The sequence below is a fragment of the Chiroxiphia lanceolata genome, chromosome Z (assembly GCF_009829145.1).
Source record: "Chiroxiphia lanceolata isolate bChiLan1 chromosome Z, bChiLan1.pri, whole genome shotgun sequence".
NCBI classification, from domain to species: domain Eukaryota; kingdom Metazoa; phylum Chordata; class Aves; order Passeriformes; family Pipridae; genus Chiroxiphia; species Chiroxiphia lanceolata.
The window spans coordinates 74,700,281-74,726,517 of NC_045671.1; the positions used below are offsets into that span (position 1 = coordinate 74,700,281).

The 26,237-nt window shown below is 39.7% G+C and overlaps 1 protein-coding gene across 14 annotated transcripts in view; it reads right to left on the minus strand.

Moving 5' to 3' along the window:
- Nucleotides 1–26,237, minus strand: part of AOPEP (aminopeptidase O (putative)) — a 155,505-nt gene that overhangs the window by 26,646 nt on the left and 102,622 nt on the right. For all 14 annotated transcript variants that reach the window (XM_032674640.1, XM_032674636.1, XM_032674641.1 and 11 more), the window contains one exon: nt 1,923–2,039. In XM_032674640.1, the coding sequence (XP_032530531.1) occupies nt 1,923–2,039 (117 nt within the window). The remainder of the gene's footprint in view (nt 1–1,922; nt 2,040–26,237) is intronic.

The window sequence follows — 26,237 nt, forward strand, 5'->3', positions numbered from 1 at the left end:
GGTTTGATTTTTAATGATCCATTTCTGATGTTTAGTTACTGAGAACACTTGAAATGCAGTAACACAAAAGGATGACTGTGAGTGATTTGTGTCTTCACAAATTAAATTTAGACAAGAACAGGCTTGGACTGCAGTTCTTTGTCCCTGGGTAGTGACACCAATAATCCCCTGTGCACACACTGGAGAATGAGGCAGGAACAGTCCCTTCCTCAGGTATGTGTGGCCATGGGAGCTAACGTTCCCTCTAAAGGACTGTAGGTGTCTAGCGTCTGATGACTGGTAAAATGCTAATGGTAATGTTATCTCAGTTCTACTTCTAAGTAAGTTGTCTGCTAAGCCCTTGGTTTCACCTTGTAAAATAAAACGGAGATTATGTTCATTTCATAGAGGCCAAAATTTTGTGGGTTTGTTTGGGTTTTTTTAAACAAAAAATTCTGTCAGACTGCTTGTGTACTCTTACATGACACTGCAATGAAAAAAGAAAGCGTGAAAGTGGAGAGAAAGGAAAAACCTGAGAAACTGAAGTTTGTGGCCTGGTGCTTACAATTCACAGGCATGAAGCAGCAACACCACAGCTATTGCTTTGATCTATCTCCCTATTAATTCCTCTTCCCACAATAGAACCACTGACATTTCACTGGTATTCAGATGTGATTAAAATATATTCTAATACCTATAAATAGAATTGTTGGTTCAAGCACTAATTAAAACCAAATATAGCATTTGGAAAACTGTATCAACAAAAAAGTAAAAGAGTGCAGTAAACAGCAGCAGTCGAAATGTTGCCCCTTTTTTCTTTTTTTCTCTGAGAAAAAGATAGACTTCTGTTCTATAGATCTTTATGTTAATGTTTGGATTTCCAAGTGTTTACAAGCATCCACCCAGCAACTTCAGCATAAGAGTAACAAGACAGACTATGCTCTCTCCTTCAATTCTGATTATTGCCATAAAGTTCCAATGATAACAGGGTAAGTCATGCACACTGACTTTCTGCAGCCTTCATGGTAGTTTTTAATTAAATGTTAAGTTTACCTCATTCCCACATTAGTTTGATCATATGCCACTTCACAACTAACCCTTGTTTCTATATACATATATCCACACATCCTTTATTTTCCTGACTGATTCTACCTTCTTACCCTCCCTCCTGCATTACTATCTACTTGGAGCAAAGGCTTATTGCAAGGAAAGGGGACTTTACAGCTTTGCTGCCTTAACTGTCAAAACTCTCACAGCTTGAGAAAACCATGGGACTTCACAAAATAGCCAGCTCTGCATGTGGTGGTAAATATTTACTGGTTTGTCCCCCAGAGATACAGAGCACTTTGGAGCAGGGATGGAGCCTTTACAATATCATATAAAGCAGTGTTTTCCTCAGGGAATGTTCATATCACTGGCACTTACTAGAGACAACTGTAAAGAACTGACTCTCCCTTAAACTCAAGCCCCAAACCAGAGCACACCACAGTCTCTCTGGAGAGCTGAGTGAGACTTCTGAGCACACAAAGAGGGACAATATGAGCTGAAAATGGGGAATAATAATTTTAGAACATGACAGACACATTTGAAGACAACATCACAACTAAACCAGATCGGGCTCTACTATACAGTCAGCATGCTACATGAAAAATTGAACACTTGAGCAAATGTGCTGCCTGAGGTGCCTGTACAACAGTTTGGACACCCAGGCTGGCCTCTGCTGCCTTGGTGTGCAAACACACCTGAGCCTACATAAAACACACAGACACACTAAGTCGTTAAGGCACATGAAGATGCAACAATAGCGGAGTTCAGATCATCTAATTTCAGATTTAGACATGTGAAAAGAGAACTTGGGTAAGCCTGGTTCCTGGTGAATGCTGTCACTCTCAGGCAATAACACAATGGTGTGTGTTGGGCAGATTTTTTCTGAAGGGACTTACCTCAGCATCCTGCTCCCGGAGCTGGTACGTTCTCTCCAAGCACTGCAGTGTTCTAGGACACAATGTCTTCTCCTCCAATAGAGACTCCAGAAGTAAGACCAGTTGGTCAGGGAGAAGCTAAGAGAAAAATAAATGCCATGTGTGAATGAAGATCTCTACTGCTGAGCAATTAAATGGAAACAAACCACAGAGGACAGGATTGTGATAACGAGTACTTCCAACATGTGCTCGAAATACAACATGGACTTCTAGCTGGTTTCTGAAAAACCTCAGGGCTTATGTGTCTGTATTCTGAAAGACTGTGCTGGGGCACAATTAAGACTTGTTTGTCATGTTTTTCGTTACTGTGGTTAGCTCAGATTTAAAACGTGTTTATTGAAACATAATCGTAGCTTAATAAGTAAGATTTGTATTGAATGAATAAACTAAGTAATTCCATTTTGTTTGGGCTTGGAAGAGATGAAAGAAAATCATTTACAGTGCACAATTTCAGGAATCAACTAGGCTGTCATGGGGGGAAACAGTTTTCCCCCTGCAGTTATAAAATGGTAAAACTCCAGGGGGTGGTAACCCTTGAAGTTTTGAAGTTTTACCCAATGAACACTTCTGCAAAATATAAACATATCACAACCAGAATGGAAGAGAAAGTTGTTGTAGTTTTGGTAGAAGAAGGTAGCCATGTTCTGAGGCCATGAGGAAGGGGGCTCGGAGCCCCTTGGACCCTGGGACTTGGAGCTGCAGGGACTTGGAACAGCGTAATGCTGGGCTAAGTGCCTGTAGCTGAAAGCTAAAGGACTTTTCTCCACCGTGAGTGAGCAGAGACAGAGTAGCAGCAGAAGCAGCATCCAGAGATTGTGGCTGAGAGCCAACAGATAAGAACTGAAGAAGCGGCAATGAAGGCATGCAGCACCGCAGAGAGAACTCCTGGAAGGAGAGCCGAGAGAGAGACAGCAGCAGAGAGACAGAGTTTGGGGTAAGAACTGAACTAAAAGACCCCAGACTCCTTTGAGACCCCTCCTAGAAAGGAGAAAGATGATGGACTCTTACTTGAAAGAGCCTTGGAGTGCTACAGCACTTGCAGAAAGGAGCTGAAGAGCTCTGAGAGGAATGCGGAGAGGGTGACCTTGGCCACCCCCCCTCACCACTGCTGCCAAGGTGGCAGAGCACAGGAGCTCTGCAAAGGGGAATTTGAATCCCCTGAAGATAAGGACTGTCGCGAAGACCCCTGAGCTTCGTGATATGACGGGGTGATAGCGCCCTTGTCCTGGGAAACGCAGCCCACGGAAGACCCCTCGCTTGGAGACGACGGGGCCGAGGGGGTTTGGATACCCCCTCGTGTGTGCTGGCTGAGATCCAGTCACAGCTGCTGCATGCACGAGAAGAGGATGGATGACTGCTGCCCTAGAGAAACTGTTGCTCTGAGTGTGGAAAGGATCTTTCCTTCTTCCCTCCTAGACTTTTATTTAGAGGGGAGAAGAGATTTGATCCATTGTAAATACTTATGTCATGGTAGAGATAATTAAGATTGTATATAGTGTATTGTAGTATTTATTTGTACAGTCACTGTAATATATTCCCTTTCCCCCCATTTTGAGTCTGGTGTGTTTGTCTGGAAAAAACCATGTCTCATTGAGTTGAGATGTGGGAGGGGGGTTTGGACTAAGAAATTGGATTTTGGGAATCTCAAACCATGACATAGGCACATGAATGTAAAATTTTTTAGACTGGCATTTTTATCTCATATATAAGCATTTGCAGGATACATTTACAGCAAACAAAGAAACACAGCACAAATAAGTGACCCAGAAAACAAGTGTTGTAAGGACACATTTTGAGGCATATTTGTGGGCAATGAGCCCCAAGTCATTCATCATTACATGGTAAAGATACATGAACATTGTGTTTGTGGCACACATAGAATAATATCTATCTATAAGTGGATATATATACATATATATATAATAGTTAGTTGCCTGAACCTATGATTTTCAACTTGAACCTAATGTAACCTAAAAAGAAAAAGCATAAGAAGTCTGCTGTAGCAAGTGCTTAAGTGCTTTGTTTAATAGGCTTATTGGATGAACAAATAAATAATTCAAACAGAGCTCAGAGAGAAATTACACCAGCTGCCAAGAAAAAAATCTACTGGAAATTCAGGATTCAAGGTGATCAGTCAGAAGTTCTTTATATGCCCCATAACTTTCCCCATTATTCATCATTGCAGGGCACCAAGAGAGAAAGGGGAAAGGAAGGAAGGATGTCAGTTTAAGTTTTTGCAAACAAAAAGAAACCAACACTGTTCACTTCTAATGTTCTGAAGACAGACTAATGAAAAAAGACATCCTGTTACTCTGACACCACCTCCAGCTTTTGCCACATCTGGATTTTCTGCTCCCACCTTGCTGCCTGCCCATGTTCCCAGCCCTGCTGAGCAGGGATGAATTTGCCCACAGGAAATGCCTGACATCCCACAGCCAGGGCTGTTCATGTGGACTGAGCAAGTCTGGATGCCTGATCTCTGACAGCAAGTCCATGAAGATACCACAGATCTTCTGGTAAGTCTTGATCTGTAAAGTACTGCCATTAACAACCAACACAGCAACATGACATTTTCTTCCCTTTGAGATGAATGTAATTTAGCATTAGTACCTAAATCAGAACAAAGAGAAAAAGGAGATTTTAAGGCTCTGCCTCACATTTTCATTTCCATTTTTTTATTATTCAAGTTAGTTGTATTCTTGAAGACTAAAAAAACCTCACATCGTACTGGCTCCTACTGGAACATTTTCTAAGTGATACCAAAGCCTGCCAAGAAAATGGCACATTAAAAATGGTCAGACATTTAAAAATATTGAATATTTCAATTTCAGGACAACTACTAAAATGACAGCTTGGACGTTTATTACATAGGTCAACAGCAGCTGCCTGAGGGTTAGTGAAACAGGTTAAAAAATATAAAAGGGAAAGCGTCTGGGAAGTGGTTCTGCTTGGAAACTGAATTAATTCTGAACACTAATAAAATCTAAAATGTTGCAGAACGCCACACACAAAAACATAACTTTTGATCTAGAAAGCTTTGCCTGCTAACTACAAAGACAGCAGAACAGCATTTAATTTAACTATAGAACAGCTGCTCAAATACATAGGCACAGACCAGCTGAGGGTTACTATTTTATAATATATTTCCACTGTATTAGCTATACAGATTCAGCCACAGAAAGATATTGTTTAGGGAAACATTACAGAATCTCACTGAAGCCAACAAGAGCAGCAGTAGAGCAGCAGCCATGCCCTTAATTTACCTCTGCCTAGTGCTGCATCATGGTTGAAGACTTTCCAGAATTATAGGATAAACACTTATCAGTTCAGATTTGGGACTGCAGAGTAAAAAACCAATCAATTAAACAAAACAAACAAAACCCAACAACAACAATAATAAAACTGAAACCAAACCAACCAAGCAAAAAAACCCCACAAAACCCAACTCAAACCTGCCTGAGCTCAAGAAGTGTTTGGCCAACACTCTCAGGTACACAGGGGGATCTTTGAGGTGCCCTGTCAGGGCCAGGAGCTGCACTCAGTGATCCTGAGGGTCCTTTCCAGCTCAGCATCCTCTATGATTCTATGATATGAGAACGTGGTTTCTGCTATTTACCCCCGTTCCAGCTGCTCAAGATTAAACTGTGCAGGCCAGTTTCCAGCTCGAGGACTAATGACAGTCCAGGGCAGGAGCACAAACCCCAGCAGAGGGTGGGGGCACGGGCAGAGGAACTGCGGGCTCCTCACCGCACTGGCACTAGTGGGCGCAGCTCGTTTGTTCTCCGGCTGTTTCCAACACAAGTAAAAGTAGGAACATTCTCTTCTACGTCTTACCCCTTCCTTTCACTAAAAGAGACTCCATCAAAGAGAAAAACCCATCTTAAGCAAAGACACAGAAAACTTGGCCGAAGTTTCATGACAGAGGCTGCTACAAAAATCACCCAGGGATGTAGAAATTCTCTTTTCCTCAAACAAAGCAATACGAATATTACTATCTCCAAAGCAGCTTTTTAATGGTTATAAATAAGCTTAAAAAAATAGCACTTGAATTTTCTGCCAAAACCCCCACTCTTCTTATTTTTTGTTTTCCCCACTACCATCTTATTTGTCCTGCCCATCTGTTACTTCTCGTCTTCATACCAGGAGAATTGTTTGGGGTCAATTTTCCATTTGTTTGCCTTATGCTTTAATACAAAGGGGCCCACGCCACCAAAACATAAATGCTGTAGAGAACAGAACAAAAATTTCTTTTCAAGTATCGTGAAGCCATTTTCCTTTACAACTCATATTCTGTGAATGCACAGTGAAATATCTAACACACATAAAAAAGCACACAACACAGCTACAGCAAGTTACAGCAGCATAAACTTCACTTTATCAATGTGTTTCCGTGTTAAAGGCATTCAGAAAACAACCATAACACCCTAAACACAGAATTCCAGTGTTCCTCTTAAAGTAAGTTTAAAAAAATCCCCATGCTCTGAAATGCACCGGAGAATGCTCAATCAAAATGTTCAAATATACACAATTATTAAAGCAGATCACTTCAATCAGGAAATGTGGTCAGGATCAAGAAATATTTTCATTATGTCGACGATTGCTGCAACAGGATCTATTTATATTGCAAAGTAGATAGTTCCTGTCCCAACCTATGGCTGCTGCACGGAAATCATAAACTTTTCCCAGGGCTGCCCCTCCCCCAGTTGTGAGCACTGATACTACAAAGACAAAATAAATTAATAAGCTGCGACCAAGCACAGCCGAGGTTTTCTGTCATGTCCCATGTAATCAAACATTTTCCCCACTATAAAGCTGTATCCCAGCACTGTACACATTATCCTACCCATAAGACTGTAAAACCTCTGCTTGCAACCTTTTGAAAGAGTTCACTTTGTCCTGCCACTAAACAGCCACTTGCCCCCTGCTCCCCCTGTTACCTGACATGGTTCTTTTAAAGTGTGAATAACACAGCTGTTACCCTGAAAACAAACTGCAGATTATATCATTTATATCAGGGAATATCAAAACTAGGTCTTGTATTTGAAAAAGGCAAGATGAAAGAATTAAAGAAAATGTAACCAAACAGAAAATATAACTCAGACTATTACAGAAACAGCTTATTGTGGCTGAGATTCACAGTACACTAAGTATCTGGGAAGTAAGAAAAGCATACTTTATATTTTATTCATATCAGCACACAAGACACTCAAGCCGTTATACTGTGTTACAAGAGTATCTCAATGCATTAGTAGCTTTTACAGGCTTTCTGCAAATAATCTTTGAAAATAATTCCTATGAATTTTCTGAGTACAACCCCTAACCTGTAAAAAAGCACTAAGAAAGCAAATCTTTCCTCTTCCAAGATCTGGTACAGCAGCTACGGAGGTCATCAACCTCACATCCCAAACGACCACCCACATGAAGGAGTGTATTTATCAATTCCTATATTAACAAATGCAATAAATGCCAGATTCACCCTTTATACTAGAAAAAAAATGCCACTAAAACATTTGACTACTGACCTTTCACAGCCATGAAATGTGACACAGATACATCTATCTGAGTATCCACAGTCCCAGCACTTGCACTGCACCCCTCAGCCAGGACACAAATCACTAAAGTTGTACAGCTGGTATGCTGAATATCCCATTTGCTCCTGCCTGCATTTGAATGAAGTCATTGAAAGCCTCCTTGGAGGGGAAATCTGCCTCAGACTAATGCAGCAACCGATTGACAGTGGCGTGATTTCTATTATTATTCCATTATCACACTGGGATCTGTGCCTAAATGAGCATACTTCCTCCCTGATGCCATTTCCTTTTATCCTGGCTCTAATCTAAAAGTGGATCAATGAGAGCAATATATATGATGTCACTTCAATTTACAGCCATTGCCGCCTTCTCTCGCAGGCACAGATGGATCGATTCTTCCCAAAAATGGTTAAGAAATGCACAGGGAGATTCTCCTCCGAGAAAAGAGTTCTCTGCTATATTTGTCTGTGTAACCACAGCAAGGAACTGTTTACAAGGAGCAAAAAAACAGGGGGGAAAGGAAAATAAAAGTCACTATTGTGCACTGGAAAATGCTGGCTGAAATACAAGAAAAACAAGGCCCAACAACACTGAATTAAAGCAATTTAACCTTTGAAAATTATACAGAAACATTTGAAGTTTCTAAGGCACAATATGTTTCTCCTGTATTTCTTTGGGGGAAGGTAGTCTTGAGTCTCACCCCCAAAAACATGAAATGTATTTTCATTTACACTTTTACAAAATTTTCCAAAGTCAAACCGAATTCCTTCCCACCCCTCTCTTAGGAAAGAAAGGGAAAACCCCCATTGCATAGTTCAAGGGCTTCCTTAAAACAGAGTTTAATCATAGAACTATTCAGGTTGGAAAGAACCTCTAAGATCATCGAGTCCAACGCTAACCCTGCACTGCCATGTTCACCACCAAACCATGTCCCTAAGCACCAAGTCTACATGTCTTTTAAATACCTCTAGAGATGGTGACTCAACCACTTCCCTGTGCAGCCTGTTCAATTTTCTCATAACTCACAGATAAGAAAGCAATGCCACTAGTCCAGGAGACAGGATTTATAGGTCCAGGCCATCTCTGCAGCTATACTCCAAACCAGTCAAACAAATCCCTGAGTGAATCTCATGTTGTAAACTCTGCCCATAGACAATTTACCTTGAAGGGTCTTTTCTGCAGGCTAAACAAAAAAATTCTGTAAAACAAATCCCCCATTCCTCAAACTGTCCCGAAAACTGTTAACTCAGAAATTCAAGAAAACACTATTTACTCAACATTTTTAAGCAGACTTTGTCACTGTTTACCTCAAAGCTATAATTGTTTACCTCAATATTATTCAGATGCTGATCAGGACAGTCACTTCTTTTAAATAAAAAGGCCTGCCCCACCCTCAGGGCTAAATGCACTCATATCAAGTAACATATGAATTCAATAAAAATGTCCATGCTAACAGCTGCTCACTAGCACAGGGCAATACTCTACTGAGGAGTCTCGCTCTGAAAGAACTAGCCTGCAGTTGGATTAATATGCAGAAAAATAATCAGCAGTTGACACAAAAATGCTTTGAACTGGTTTGCAAAGTAAAACCCATCTTTGCCAGAGGTTGACAAAATTTCAGAAGCGCGTAGTCTGTTCAGCTTTATTTGGGTCAGTTTGTTTATGACTTTCCTCTTGCTGGAAAATCAGCTCCCCATAAAATGCTTATGAAACATAACTAGTCCTCAGCATATTTAAGAGCAAAATAAATATCTTAGTCCTTAACTGATTCTCATTCACTTAGGAACTGCACTTGTGTGATGTCTCCTCCCGCCGTGTGCAGCTTCTCTCAGTTGCTGCACAGATGGCTCTGTCTGTGCTCAGCAACTCATTTTTCACATCCATTTCAAAGATAAAACCCAGGGATTGTGCTGGCTAATTATCATGGGAAAAAAAAATTCCTAGGAACTTGGCTTCAAAAAGCCTTATTTCAAAAAGTAATGACTGCAACAAGTTAATCACCGTGTCATTTGTGTCACACTTCCAAATGCTTTTTCTTGGACATTTACATCTGCCATGACTTGCTTCGTACCAGCAGAACATAAAAATGACACTGAGATCAATTTATTTAATAAACAATTGCACTGGCATTTTGTTCCCAGTTTATAACATAAAAATTAAGGTTATCTAACTGATAACCTGTCAGACATAATTTTACAGCCACTACCTACTCAAATGGAAAGGATTGGTTTACATATAAACACATTGCTAGATGAAGGACACAAATCTGTGTTTTACTATCTGTGTTGATAGTCCGGTTACACAATACCAGTAAAATTTGTAAAAGGCCAGCCATTGCTACCAGTTCATAACCTGAATTTTTTTTTCTTAAACTATAGTACAAAGTATTTTCCCATCATTTACTTAATGGAGAGAAGATCCACTCACAAAGAAATTCAACATCTGCAATCTAATGTAAATGCATTGAAATGTCAAAAGTTATTAAACTTTTATGATCTAACATACTCCTGAGCCAGTAAAATGAAAAACAGGTGGCTTCCTCTACAGGTTCAGTCAGGTTATACAGTGCTTTCTCTCAACCTTAGTTTTTTCAAATAAACATTCCACTGTAACTTTACCCTCAAGCATAATAATTCCCTTTTAAGCATAATAGGCTACACATTTCTCCATTCTATCCAGATTATCATCCCTGCCACTTACCACCATGCTTCCAGCATGTACTGCTTCTGCTTTCAGATTAAATGGCCACATCAAGACAAAGTGGACAGAAGAAGCCAGATTCCACACCTGAAGTCACACATCCCAGGACCATCATTGAGGTACACCTGGAACAGCACTGCTGTGACAAACTCAAGTTGAAGCTGGCAACAAGATCTTCAGTCACCCCTTCACCTAATCCCAGAAGAGCCCAGCAGTGGAGAGGCGATCAGAATATCGACCCTGTGGTTAACACTCTCCAGCTGTAGGAGAGCAGCTGGCACTGAGATTACCTTTTTTCTCATCTAACACCCCACACAACACAGACACTGCAGGGTCAGCAAACTGTCTATCTAACCACAAAAACCAAAGCCAAGGAGACCTCTGGATTTATTTTTCAGACTCTTGGACTACTGCATATTAAAGGATTCATAGAGAAGACCTGCTAACAAGTCTTAGTCAGCAATTGGTGGAAAGATTTCACACTCACATTGTAGCTGACATGCAAGGATTTGCCTCCTAATTTGTCCACCCAAAACACTTATAGGTCTTGGCTGCTCCAAATATTGTGCTGATGCTGATCATGACAGCATAAACCACTTTCCTTGAATGATCATCATCTGAAAACCAAAAGGCTATGGAGTGTCCCCTGACACAACAAAGGGAAGTCGCAGTCTACAGCAGACACTGAAAACTGAAGAGTTGAAGGATCATAATCACTGAATACTAGTCACAACCATCAGTGAGGGCACCCTCAGGCCTCAGCAGATTTCCTTTATTTTTCTGACTGTAAGTACTAGAAGCAGAAAGATGGACAAAAACTTGAGAGCCAAAGAAAATTAACTCATTTTTCTAAGCTTTGATAAATTGCAAATTACTGGCCAAGTAACCTCATCCCCAGTACTGAAAATGAAAAATCTTATATCTGGAAACTAGCCCAGGCAGTTAAGCTACCTCTTCAGTACAAAACATGCTTGCAATAGAACTGAGCAAGGGCTAGCTTGAAGAAGTATCATCTTTTTCCTTGAGAATTTGGCACACAGCTGACAGTTTCTGGAACAGAAATTTGTTCAGCCTATACCTACCAACGGACTTTAGAAGATAACTGGCACCAAACACTGCACCATGACTCCAGCAACACAGGTTACCTTACAGCTGTCACATTGGTCTGTAAGTTCTTACACTGGTTCCCACCACAATCCCCACAAAACCAGGCCCTGGAGCCGACACGGGTGACACTGAGGCAGCCAGGGGAGCTCAGAGGTCAGAGCACAGTGCTGATAATGCCAGCTAATAATGCCACCAATAATGCCAGCTAACAATGCCAAGGTTGTGGGCTTGATCCCTGTAGAGCCCATTCATTCAGAGTTGGGCTCGATGGTCCCTGTGGGTACCTTCCAGCTCAGAATGTTCTGGCTGCTGACTGGGGATCACAGGTGATAGCCAAGGCTCTCCCTGTGTTCTACAATTCTCCACTCAAAGTATACTGACTTCTTGAAAGGGAGCCTGAATTTGTCAAGGGTTGATCTAAAACCTGCACTGTCAGCTAAGGCCGGGTCACAAGCATCACCACCTCCCACTCCAGATGCAGGGTAAGTGTCTCAGTTTTGCCTGCTCTAGAACAAACACATAGCAACTTGTACTGAAGGGGAAAAGGAAAGAAAAAAAAAAAAAGGGCAAAAAAAAGGGCAAAAAAAAGCAACCCTTTCTCCCTCCCAAAAAACCCTTCCTGAAACAAAACACTTCACTGCACACAGCTCTCTCTAGGGGTAGAGGATGAGACAAGGAACAACACATGACATGTTTGTTCATTCCTTAACACATTGGTGAGAGCTATTCAAATCCTATAGTGATGAGTGTGATATGGAATAAAACAGGCTTATCCCATTACTATATATTGCTGATTTTAAAAATATGGATAAGCTTTTAATTAAAACTGTTGCAAAAGAAAATTAACACTGAACAAAAACAAAATCAAGCCCTTAAAATATCTGAGAAAAAATGGATGAGTTTTGCATGACACCCTTATTATGCACAGTGCTATTTAAAAATACGCTGTAGTTATTAGCAAGGATAAAGCTGCCAGATTTCCTCTTTCAAAAACTATATTGGCCCTATACCAGAGCATCAGAACTAACTATAAAAATAATGAAATCTTACTGGACATTAACTTTTTCAAACTGCAATGTGAGTTCTGGATTTTTAGCTTGAAGGAGTGCAGGAATTAAGAGCCTGAGACAGGATTTTCACACCATTAGCATGTGCAGGAGTAAGGCTTCTAAATAAAAGAAAGGGGAAACCAAAACCTAAAAGTTAGTTGAAATACTAATGTTTTCAGAAGTAATTACCACATAAAATGAGCTTAAAATGTGACAAAAGTTTAAGATGTGATTCTGCTCGTGTTACTCAGATGAGACTTTCTGTAACGTCAGGGATGATGTGTGAACTACTAAAAGGGATCAGGAGTTACTTTATCTGTGTACTGACTGGTACCTCCACATATAGACACAGCATTAATAATTACTCTTAGATCCAGATAATGGATTTGTTTCTTGACTCATAACCATGGGAAAACTCTATTCAATGTAACAGAATTACATCAAAGCATTAGCCTCTGAAGAGCTCTCTTGAAAGAAGCCCCAAAATCAGTACTTTCTGGTGTTTATAGAAATGTGTGCTGGTTTTATGACAACGTAAGTGATGGAATCCAAAACAATATTTTAGACACACAAAGTAACTACTAAGTTGGTGAAGCGGTGGGAATAAAAAGAAAATATTTAAGGCATAAATTCCCTTATAAATTCACTCTCACATCTGGGCTAAAACTAGAGACTTTAAATATGATGCCTCAGAGTTTTTTGATTTTTTTAATTTTTTGTAGATTTTAGAAGTAGTTCTATAGTAAATGTAGATCTTAATGTAGCTGTATTACACCCCTTATCCTGTAGTATAACATTTACACATACCCAGCCCTATTATCCCATTCCATAGCAATCCCTCTAAATTTCATTAGCGTGTTTAGTCTTCTTTTAGGCAGAGTTGTAGAAAAGCCTGGACCAGAAGATACCACACAGACACAGAGACCTTCAAGCCCAGAATTTTGGAGGAACTCCAAGGACTGTACAAGCTGTGAAGAAGATGAAGCTGAGGAAGAAGGGGTTCCAAGGATCCCAGACCCCATTCCCAAAGGGGTGTGTCGGGGGCAGAACCGGGGGTGGACAAATTGGGATTGGATGAACCTTCTTATAAAATCACAGAGCCACTGTCTGGGGGTGTCAGGAGTGTTCCCTGGCCTGTAGGCTGACTAAAGGACCTGCTCTCTTCATCTTTTCTTACACACTACATTGGCCTCGAGTCATTTTCTCCGGCTTTCTTAAGGCAACAATATATTAATTGTATGCAATTTATTATGTTAATTTGTAATATTGGTATATGCATATAAGCATACAAAGATATGCTGACACAGTCACTCACTGACATTTTTTTACCTGTCTCCGAACAGTGGAGGGGAGGGTTGGGGGTTTTTGTTTATTTGTTTGTTTGGGTTTTAGGGGTTGGTTGGTTGGTTTGTTGGTTTTTATGTATCTGTAAGGAAGATTCGATGAGGGGCTTAAAATACTTTTATTTCATACCCTCCCTCCATCAGGTTTACGCATCACATTCCAGAGTACCTGGAACCATATTTATACAAAATGCAGGTATACCTGCAACTTGATTTCCAGAAGCAGGCATAAAGACAAGTTTTCATGCTGAAATGGAAGAGCATTCTATGTTCTCCATTTTAAAACAGAGATTTTCTACCATGTTGTCCATCAATCATTTACTGCAACTTTCATTTTTAAAGATAGTTGCACATTTCCAACATTTTACAAATGACTGAGGAAGCAATGGGAAAGGCAGTTGTTGCAGAAAAATAAAAATAAATCCTTAGCCAACACCTACACTCTGAAGTTTATTTTTATTCTATAAACATGTAGAGAAAATATTCCATTTATTGTCATTCATTTCCATCCGTTTTTCCCCCTTAGCAAAAGGTGCTAACATGTGTAAAGCAGAGAGCACTCCATATTCTGACCTGTGCATTTTTGGGTTCCATCCCAGATATTTAATGCCCTGCTTAAGTTGGACTCTTGTATATGGACTTGGAGGAACCAGTATGGGCCACAGCAGGACTTCATGGTAAGAAGGCACTTGAGAAAATCACTGCTACTGATAGCAGAGGAGCCTATCCTCCACAAAACAGCATTTACTTATTTATTTCTAAGGCTGCATGCTATTTCACTTCTCCCTCTTCAGAAAAGGAGGGGGAGGAGGAAATATTGATCTCCAGGAAGGATATGTGGAGAATTTGCTGACCTGTGGCCTCATTCCATACTCCTTATGGAAGGAGAGCTCCCACTAACTTCAAGGGATTATTTTCATGAGTAAGAAGAACTTAATCACTGAACTTACGTAGAAATGTAAAAACAATCAAGCAGACAGTGCCAGAGAACAGTGAGCTGACTGTGCAGCAGAGTGTTATTTATAATACAATGGCTGGATAACCATCAAGTGCAGAACATCAGCAGTAATTCACAGTCTTATCTACTAATGGAAATAGTTGACTGAAAGTCAGCTTTAGCAAGAACCTGCAGTGCTGTGCACAGTGACAGAACCAAGTTAATCACATGAAAATTTTAAACAGTGCAATCCCCCAACTAAGTTAAGAAATGTCTTGGTAACAATCACTTAAACCTACTTTAAGGTAAATAATGAATGCTTTTGAATATTGAAATGCAACCCATTCCACTGTAAAAGCAAAATATCTGCTCAGTATGGATCTTGCTCTTGAGAAGCAAAGGCAAGCAGCCACTCTATCAGCTCTTTTCATCTGGTAAAATTGGTCTCTAGAAGTTTCATTTTAGATATATGTATGCTGCTAAATGGATGTACGTGACTAAAATGGACCTTAAGTTTCCGTTATAAACTGCAGCTCTCAGGTGTTTATAATTTAACTATAAAAATTTCCCTCCAGCAAGAAACTTGGCATTGAGGTTCTCAGTCTACAACAGATTTTAAGAATATTACTTTCATTATTATTTTTCCAGATAAAATGTCCAAGGCGGTTTGCTGATCTAACACAAATGTCTTAGCACCAAACTCCTACTTTTTAAAAATGAAAACTTAACAGTCGGTAACTCCAGCATGAGTCTAATGACATTTGCAAGTCTTTGAAGCTATGATAACAAACAGTGAACAGCTATGGTTACATTAAAGAGTAAGTATTTTCCACTGGCAAAATTAACCCTTCATCATTCAATCTTAAAAAACACAAAATTATAGCACTTCTCTCTTTTCTTTGAAATTAGGCAGTAGAGATTTAGCTTGCTGTGTGGTTTTTTTCCCTATGCTTAAAGGTAATCCCCTGAGTATGCCTTAAAATCCCAGCCACATCATCACCTGCCCCAACAATACCCCAGCACAGCTGCACTGATGGGCACAGGACTGCAAACACTCGGGGGTGATCAACTCCACCTGCATGAGTTCCCCACCAAAAGGACGAGCAGCCTACACCTGCCCACAAGTTTAAGGATTTGGGCCTCTTAAACATCCCTTTCAAAGGACATTGCAGGGTTAATAAATGAATTGCAAAAACACTTCAGAATTTTGCAGCAATAATACAGTTATCGTTTTTTCAAACTAGCTCAAAACATGAGGATTCTATTTTATATTATACAGACTCAGACCAATTTCTAATGAAAGCTGCTTATTCTCTGTAGAATCTGATGAAGTCATTAATTTGTATACTTCTTTAGCCAGCCCAGTCTGAAAATATACTGAAATAAACAACTTATCATTGGAAATTCAACACTTCTTACTACCCTGGTGTTTTTAAACACCGACATCTTAGCACCAACAATATGTTGCAGGTTCTGGGCACCACTGACTCCATCCTGGGAAGCTGCTGCAGCTCTGACTTTCAGGTACACGTACCTGCAAGTCCCAGAAAGCTGGGAACTGAATGTGCTCAACACTTCTGAAAATCAAGAACCTCCCATAGACCGCCAGTGTGAACATCACAGTGCCCAAGCAAAGCAGGCACTACACATCAAGAGCTGCTTCCCTTTATTCTTGTTCAGCCATTGATTCTTACAAGGGTGAACTGCTGCCCACAACCACCTCAGCTATGAGCCAGTGTATCTGTCTTCATTTTGCCAATTATCTTTGCATAAATTCCAGAGAAGCCAAAAGATCCACTTTAAAGAAGGAAAAACATGTTAAACTGCTTCAGATTTCATCATTAAAAAAATTTAACCTCGAAAACAAAATCCAAACAGGCAAAGGAAGCTGATTACATCTGTATTAGACATATTTTCCCCCTATAAACTGTTCCTAAAGAAGTTTCCTGTATTTCATACACCTCTGAAGTCATGAACAGACACCAGCTGTGCTGTAAATGCCCTCTCAGCTGAGTGTTACTGTTTCAGTGAGTTAAAAGTGACTGAACTCCATAAGAATGATTTAACTCTGCCAGAGACGGCGACTTCCTTTCATAAACACACCTGAAACAAGTGATTCGTGATAAAACCAAGTTCTTATCCACTTCTAACTGCAAATGGGCAATAGAGGTAAGAAAGGAATTTCACCAACAGTCAGAGCACTCAACCTGTAACCACTGAATTTCTCCAAGAACTGGTAATGCTCATGACAACAGGAACAGACTGAAAAGGCCAAAAGACAAGGTTGTACTTACTGCAAATGCAATTTCAGTTCCACTCAGTGAGCAAAAGCACAAAGTCCTTTAACCTGATTACAGCTGTTCTGCGGTGCCTCTAATATCTGTCTTCTCTTCAGACTAAATACACAAGCTCTTCTTCTTCATCTAAATCCAATCACAGCCTGGTCTCGGACATGCTCCACCCTTGCAATTACATATTTCTCTCAGTGATCATGTTCCAGCTCTTTCCTTCCCTCCTCCTTTTCCATACTGTAGCCTTTTTTATTCAACGCTCTTCTGGGAGCATTATCTCTCATCTAATAATCACATCAATTTGAAATTTTAATTCTGGCATTTAAACAACATGAAACTAGTTTTGACAAATCTTACAACTCCAGGGGCAGCAACAACATAAGAGCCTTTTTCATCTCCCCCCAAACGTACATGCATTTCTAGAAGGTAAAAACAAGAGAAGAAATGTTACCCTGTTGCTTTCTGTAACAAGATGAGAGTGTCCATTTATGGAAGGGCTCTATTAATTCCAGGCACTAGTCCACTGACTTCAAGGAAATATAATCAATAAACATACCCTTTTACTTTAATAACTGAAAAACCAAGTAGGTACACGAAGGTTTGCCAAGGACATCACGTATTTCATAATCTTTGGAATAACTGTACCTTTTTTCATTGTAAATAAAATTTTTATGTATATAAAAGCAATTAAAGGAAAAAGTAACAATTGAATGCAACTGTAGTTTCTGTTAATTATGAATGTTATATAATTTACATGCTTACAGTAAATGATGAGTGCTGGTCTGTGTGATTCCACAACAACAAGCCCAAGGTACAGGGAGTCTGGCTGGAAGAAACAACTGCAGCAATGGTATTTTGGCAGGCCTGGATCGTTATTAGAGCCTTTGCATTACGTACTGCCTTTCTGTATTAGCCTTTGTAGTCAAAAAGTAGTTTGTCCAAATAGAAACACGGTGTTTACGACGTTGATTAGTTCTGAGTGCATCTGCATTAGCAAAATATCCAGGATCTGAACCGCTCTGAGATGTGTCTCACGGGGAGGAACAGGAAAGTGGCAACAAAGACATGTTGGGATACAACACAGAGCAATTTTTTCACAAGGCTGCCCAAGTTCCATACAGTGCTTATGACTGTTTTCTTCTGGAAAACTGGCTTTCCCTTTTCTCAGTGCCCTTGGGATCTCTGACCATACAGTTTGGCAGTAAGCAGGGGCAGAGGGAGGGGTGGTGGTGCAGAGGGGGACAAACCCCAAGCTGTTGGGACTGGGTTTTCAGCACTTACACGGCTAAATCTGTATGGCCAAGGCAATTAGAGCCTATTGGCCTGAACACTGAAAATCACTGACTTATGCCTGGCAACCCTGCAAACACACCCCTTGCTGCTCACGGTGAGGAACCCAAATTAAGGGCCTCTCAATGTACACAATAGTGCCATTTACGTATTTATTTTTTAAAGCTCGGGTTTCCAGTTCCACCAACAAGTGCTCTCTGTGTAGACCAGTGATAATGTGGTGATCACACACGTGCTGTGTATCACAGCATGGCTGTAAATTGCAGGGGCAGACAGCAAGAGGGATTAGTTTAATCTATATTTTGGGTATGTAAAATCACAAAGGCCAGAATGGAAGCTGGTGAGTCAGGCTGTGGAAAACATGGGAAAACGTACCTTTAGCTGGCTTTTAGCCAGTTCCTTCTTGAATGCCTCTCCTTTTTTCAACCTGTACCTGCTACTGTTTAAAGCAGTAAATCAAATACTGTTTTTTTAAAAAATGGGTTGTAGGTTATTCATAAGAGAAAAATGTGAGTTCCATTACACTAACTTTTTTTTTTCCCCACTTACTACACAGACATTGGGGTTTGGGGTTTTTTTCTGGTTTTGGTGATTGGATTTTCCTCTATTTTTGGAATGTTTACTTAATGTTTGACATCTTACTGTTTCCTCCGGACAGGCAGTTCCTCTACTTGGTTTTGTTTTGTTTTGTTTTTAAATTAGTCACACAGCAATAGGGAAAAGAAAAAAAAAGAAACAGCAATAACTTTTGAAAGCCCTCTCCAGGAAACTGGGTTGTAAAACCACAAAATCTGGCAGAATGATAAGGCAGAGGGGAGCCTCATATATCTTTATCTAATGTTTTGAAGCTGACAAAATTTCAAGTTGAGCACTTAGAAAAAAAAAAAGAAAAATGAACATACTTTGCTCAATTGAAAAAGAGGGCCTTGGCAGAGAATAGAATAGATGGGAACAACAAAGCATGTTTGTACTACAAAATTCATCAGAAGGTAAGAAAACACTATGGAAAAAAAAATCCATTGATAGGATGACATCTTCTTCCCACAGAGACTTTACACATTCCACCCTTTCACCACTTTCCAGAGCTCCCCTTTTTTTCCCAGTATTTGAATATATCTCCAGTTGAAACTCTACCTTGCTTCTTGTTTTCCCCCTTTGCTGTATCTGACCCTCGACCAGGACCATGCACTTCTGCCTAAAGGCCTTCAGTGGTGCTGTCTATGGAAGGGAGACAGCCAAACATCCCTGGAAATCGAGAAACACTACAAATTAATTTTTTTTATATGTGGCCGAAACAACTAAATTCAGTTGTAATTCAAAGTAATGCACAATTCAAGGCAGAACGTGATGCTACCCAACACCTACAGAATGATTTTGTCAAACTGTATTTTGCTGTTACTCATTTTCTACCACGTTTTAATATATAAATTGTAATAAAAAGCAAATATTGAAGTAATTAAATGGCTATAAACAAAAGTGAAAACTGTTGTAATTTGTTCGGTAATTACTATGAAAAATCTACATACTTCCACTTCTCATACAAAAAACCTTCCATACTCCACAATGAGCTTATATTTGAAACAATGCTCAAAGCTGTGTTTGAAGTACCTGGTTATGAAAGGCAGATAGAAATACTCTTGACTGAAGGGGAATAACTATTCAGTGAAAAGTAAGAAGAAAAAAAGATATTAGAAAAAGTCATACATGGAGACCACAGCGCTCAAACCAAATCTCTGCACTTTTCCACATTAACTTTCATACTAATTTTCCAGCTATATTAACATACTCCATACAATTTCATAATTAAACTATATAATATGACACCTCAAAAAACATGTTAGGTAAATATCACAGGCACTTCGATTTAGCACAAGAGAGCTTGGCCACTTATTTAAAAGTAGGTGCTATTACTGGTAAACTGCTACTCTGAAAAAAGTCTTACAGTGAATAACTATAAATCAATTTTCTTCATTTATACAAATCAACAAATACATAGAAACCCAATATGCAGCACATTTTTAAAGACAGATTTTATTGCAACTCGAATGGAGTAACAAGAGAAGTTACTGTTCAGTTGTCTGATACGGACATTTTTTGCATATTTGCAGCTTTATCACAACTTGCAAACAAACTGTTTTGCAGAGCAAATTACCTGGTCCTGATGTAAAATACAGATCATAGTTTTACACTACTTTTCTGACAGATGTGCATGCAATACTTTGCCGTTACTGAGAAAATTATACATTCATACAAACTCTTTAAGAACAAGCAAGACAGCATTTAAAACACAATACACTAAATGTATACTTGCAGCAGTTGATAAATGGCAGAGCAGATCTGACTGATTTCAGGCTAAAACTTCTGCAGAAGACATCAGAGAACCATCTTGCAACAATAACGTTAAAGAAACAGAAATAACTAAAGAGAGGTGACAAGTTATTTTGGACAACATATTAAAGCCAAACAAGTTTGTGTAGTGAACATTAATAGTCACTTTATTTTTCTTTATGCTCCACAGACTATTTACTGCTCAATACCAGACTTGCTCACAGTTTTTAGGAAGTAGGGAATCTGAGCTGCAACTGCCTTGCTTTGTGCTGAGATTTACACATTGAGCTCTTCAGACATAACAACCCTGATTTTACATCAGTACTTGTTGAGACAAAATTCCCACAGATTTCAGTGAGACTCATCTGCATGAGGATTGTAGGGTGGGGCACACAGCACCTTCTGAGTAATCATTTTAAAATACACACGCTGTGATCATTTAAATTTATTTTGACATGTTATGTTCTTTGGCTTACTTTAAACTTTCACTGCAGTGCTGAAACATGAAAACATTAAAGAGCATAACATAAAACAAAGTGCTGCAGGCAACAGATTTGCTCAAATCTAGTAGAGCTTGAAGTCAACACATTACACTCTCCCAACCATCTTGTTCATGGGTTTTATTATTCAGGACATCTGTACATGGTGTCCATTCTCATTTGGGGATATCAAATATACCAGTATGGGTCAAATTAACTTTACATATTGGAATAAAAAAGTTTCAAAATAATATCTGTGTGCAGAGCAGTATATAATTATGTGAACCTATATGCCAATACAGTCATAAAATTCAGGACAGTTATGTTTTCCAACTCATAACACAAAAAGTTTTTAGAAACTAGAAAGAAGCTGCTATGGAATCCAAACCAAGAAAGCACATAACCAGTGCCTAAGAAGCATGTATCATCAAGGCATTTTCTGACATATGTTTTGGTCACCAGAGATCTACCCAAAAACTTATTCTAATAAATTGATTTTAGATGTCTCTAAATGCTCTAGAGAAATGATTCGTGGCCATAAAGGTAAATAGACAGATGATAAGCCTTGATTTCAGCAACTGAAAACGTCCAGATTTGCATGAGAAAACAGAGAAAACAGAAACTCTGAAAGGCTCTAGATGGAACACTTACAGTTTACATCTCAGCTATAAACCCAAAATACGACATATGGTTACAATAAGTCATTGCATGAGGAAAATTAGAGGGTTTTATTTATACACACACTATGCAGCCAATCCTGACACCTTTACACAGCCAAACTTCCTTGATTTTTGCTTGTACAGCAGTGGCAAAATGGGATCTCCAGTTCTGGTACTATTACTTACTGGCATTAGGAGCAAATTCAGATCGAGACATTCCCAAGAGCCCTGTGTGAGTCTGGGCTTCTGAGCTATTTGTCTATTCTACCTACTTCCAGCTTTGTAAGGGATAAGTGTACTTTTGGCATATAGTCTTGTATGCAAAAGAGATTGATAAAATGGAGAGAGAGGCTTAAATATTCATAATTCCTTTCTGAAGAAATGCAACCAAATGCAACGCAACCCAACCAACCAAAAACATACCTAGATGACTTAGCTGAGTTGCCTTGGTTCAGATCCCACTGAAAAGCCCATCTAAATGGAAAAACTGTCCTCACAACTTGCAGCCTTGGTGGACATGGGGATTGAATGACTGTGGAAACGGAATTACACCTTCTCTCCCTGAAGGTGGTCCCTATGGATCAGTGCACCTGAGTGAGTTAGAAGCTGGCACCACTGCTGTCCAGGATGCATCTGCTCTGTGGATGCAATCCTTCAGACTGCAGCTGTATTCAAACACCATTTTTTAAAAAATCTGTCTTTGAAGCAGCAATTGAAGATAAATATCTACTCGCAACAGACATTCGCAATAGAAACTAATTTCAGGCTCCTACTACAAAATCATGATTCAAGCATGATTTTGTTTCCATTCAGGAAGCTTAAATTAATTTAGCAGTTCCTGAACGCTGCTACAGAAAGACAAAGTATCCAGTAGCTCACAGCTACAATTCCTAGTTCAACAGCCACATTTGCCACACGATTAGGTTATGCTGAAAATTTGTTTGCTTTAGCTACCATTACACAAGGGATTTATGCCATTACACTGTTATCCCATTACATTCAGATTTTAGATGTGAGCAGATTGCCCAGAGAGGAAAAGCAGAAGAATTCCGATGCTCATGAACGTCACGCGTGCTAAATTACATCTGTGAGGAAACCTCTGGCATGTTCCCCACACTGAGGAGACTCTGTCAGTAATGCACCCCAACACTGACAAGTCTGACGTGTTTTCCCACTATTGTCTGCTTTCACGTTCCATATCCAATAACAACAGCAATGAACACACTCATAATGATCACCTGATTATTGTTATAATGATTCAGTAAGCTCTCAGTCCAGGGCTACTTTTAATTTTAAAAGTCGTGGTTGGTAATTTATCCTGTGCATAGAAGACGTCTTTTCAGTGAGTAAAGGCAGGCAAGACAGAAACTATGATCAAAAATGTCAAAATAGGTAACAGTCTGTGAAGCGCAAACTGAAGTCTCATATTGTTTTTCAGAAACTTTCAGAACAGTTTTTGAATAAAGGCACTTCTTCCCTTCAGGTCTTCCACAATTACATGGAGGAGTCCATCAAGTCAATTGGAGAATCAAGACACCTAACTGTGTCAAATTTCCTAACTCTAGGACTTCCACTGTTCCTTTCAAAATGAAAAGTAAATACTGACAATCAAATTTAAACAATGAATTAAGATAGTCAAAATCACTGATCGAGGGATGTCTAATTAGATTAATAACTCAGTTCAGAGGGTCAAGTCTGTTCCTCTTTGCATGCCATCCCTGCTACTGTTTGCTGTTCCCAGCTGACAGAGCAAGGCTCTGCTTGCTGCTGCTTCATTTAAGCTCTATACATACACATACACACAAACACATACACACACACAAACACATACACATGACCCCCACTCCCTGCTCCTGTGTTCTTCACAGCTTTCTCCTTAAAACAAAAATTCAACACAGTTCAGGAAATATTGTAAGATGAAGCTGTCTGCACTCCTAGAAATAAAAAACTAGTTTCAGTAAAAACTGACATCTCCCTGTAAATTACTCTTAACCCCCTCCAAAACAAACAGGAAAAGGTACTGTTTACCTAAAGTTTGAAAATTCAGAAAATATATTCATTCATGGAAAATACTTCTGCAAGTGACATGAACTAAAATTATTTCCTCTGTTTATTACATCGAAAACAAGATATCCGGGTATCTTTTTAACTGTGCCTTTCTGGAAATAGTACATTCTCCCTCTTATCAAGGGAAGTGAGCATTGGTCTTGTTGCAGCTAATATTACTAACACAAAAACTTACTCAACAAGACAGAACTGGACACTGTGTTTTTACAGAGGCATATTATAGCAGTTTCCAGCATGTCCCAAACAGTTCCTATCCCCAGTTAAGACAGCCAGTCGAATTTGTGCAACTGAGGTAAAAACATCATACCCTCTATGCTTTCAAGTGTATTTGCAGGGAAATAACTTCATTTGCAAGCAACAGAGCAGAGTTCATTCATCACTAATCTTAGTGTGTAATTTAATCCCATGACAATCACATCACCATTGAGATCACTCATGTGGCCATGACTGTAAATGCACTATTTGTGGCCAGTCCAAAACACAGCCAGAATCAAAGGAACTGTATGAAAGTGGCCCCACCGGGGCAACTTTACATGCTGTCTCTCTAGACTACTGCTTCCATGGCATGGATTTTTCTCCACATCAAAGTTGTGTCAGGCTTCATAACATCTGAAGCAAACAGAAGTTTCCTTCTCAGGAAAATAAGTCACGATAACCCCAGCATTTGCTCAGAGGAATGTACTGTCTTACTGCTTTACCTCAGAGTTCAACTATTTTATTTCTAAGACAACAAGAAACTGCAAAAACCTTGTGCATGATGGAAACATACTGTCAGTCCTTCCTCTTGCCCTGTATTGCTCTGGTGAAGGGAAGGAATGGTTTAGGCTCACAGGAGCTTGTTTCCAGGAGAGCTGGCACAGCCCTGAGCAACCTACACACAAGGGATCTCCCTCCCAGAGGCACAGAGCCAGGGCATAGGACTGACATTTTGGACAAAGCCTCAGCCCTAATTATAAGTTTAAAACTAAAGCTAAGTGTCACCGGACCCTAGCGGAAATTAAAACCCATCTGCTCCGGCTCGGCCTGACATTTGTATCACTTACACAATCACTAAGGAGCATTCACTAAGCCTATTAAGACACCAGTTGGCAGCAAACAGATAGGTGCAAGCATAAGTAGCAAGGACACTTTATCTAGTTGAAGATGTCTCTGCCCATGGCAGGAGGGTAGGACTAGATGACCTTAAAAGGCCTCTTCCAATTCAAACCATCCGGTGACTCTGTGATCTTCCAAAGGACCATGAATCTTACTTAGCACTGTATGTATAATTCCAAGGTCTGTACTATAAACCCACTGACTACCCCATTTTAGCTCCCTTTTGTTGCAGCAGCCTATTCAGCAGAAATAGAAAGCATAATCAGCAGGGTAAAGCCACATTAACTTGCTGAAATTAGGCTCAAAAGCATCTCATTTTGGATGAGTCCTATAACTGCAATTCTCATATGAGTCAGCAGTCAGATAAGTAGGTATTAATTTAGCAACCAAATAATTCCAGAATATGTGAAATGAAGTCCCAGTTTCTATTAGCTCAGGCTCAGTTGCCCTTCCTGTTACTTCTGAGCTGTGTAGTGAGCTCTGACTATGCAGAACAGAAAATCAGAATGAGTTCTTCAGAAGCGGTCATTCCTTTCCACAGTCCTTTCATGCCACATGGTTCTATTTAACTCTGTATTATCTCTGTGTAAAGATAACCAAACAAAAGCTACATTTATAAATTCATTCAAACTCTAAGTATCACAGAATGCTGGAGTTGGAAAGGACTTTAAAGATCATGTAGTCCCAACCCCCCTGCCATGAGCAGGGACACCTCCCACCAGACCAGGCTGCTCGAGGCCTTATCCAGCCCGGCTTTGGACATTGCCAGGGTTGGGGCATCTACAGCCCCCCTGGGCACCCTGTGCCAGTGCTTCTCCACCCTCACAGTAAAGAATTGCTTCCTAACATCTAAACTACATTTCCCCTCTTTCAATTTGTACCCATTACTCTTTGTCCAACAATTATACCTCCTGTAAAATACAAATCATTAATGCTACATTACTTAACTAGGCCCTCAAAATACAATATATTTAGCAAAGAGGATTATTTAAGGGATTGTAGGTTCAGAAATGCATTGATACATCCAAATATGATTAACAGTAGTCAAATGCACAGAAATGCTACTTTCTACATGGCTGTTAGGGTGAGGAAAAAACCCAGTCCTGTAATACCTAACAGTTTTAACTTGGAATTTGAAAAGAAAAATAGTCAGAATAAGTGTTCACTTATTTTGCAACCCAATAAGAACACTCTGTGTGGTATTGCCTCCTTTTAATGCAATACGTATGATATTGAAATCAATTATATTTGTTTCAACCTCTGAAATAGAAATCTACTCCTCAGCTCAAGTCTCATAGTGACTGAGAAACATTATTTCAGGAATGACCACACCTCAGAGTTTGAAGAGGCTGCCAACTCTATTTTTCATCTGATGGCAGGACTTAAAAAATAATAATTTT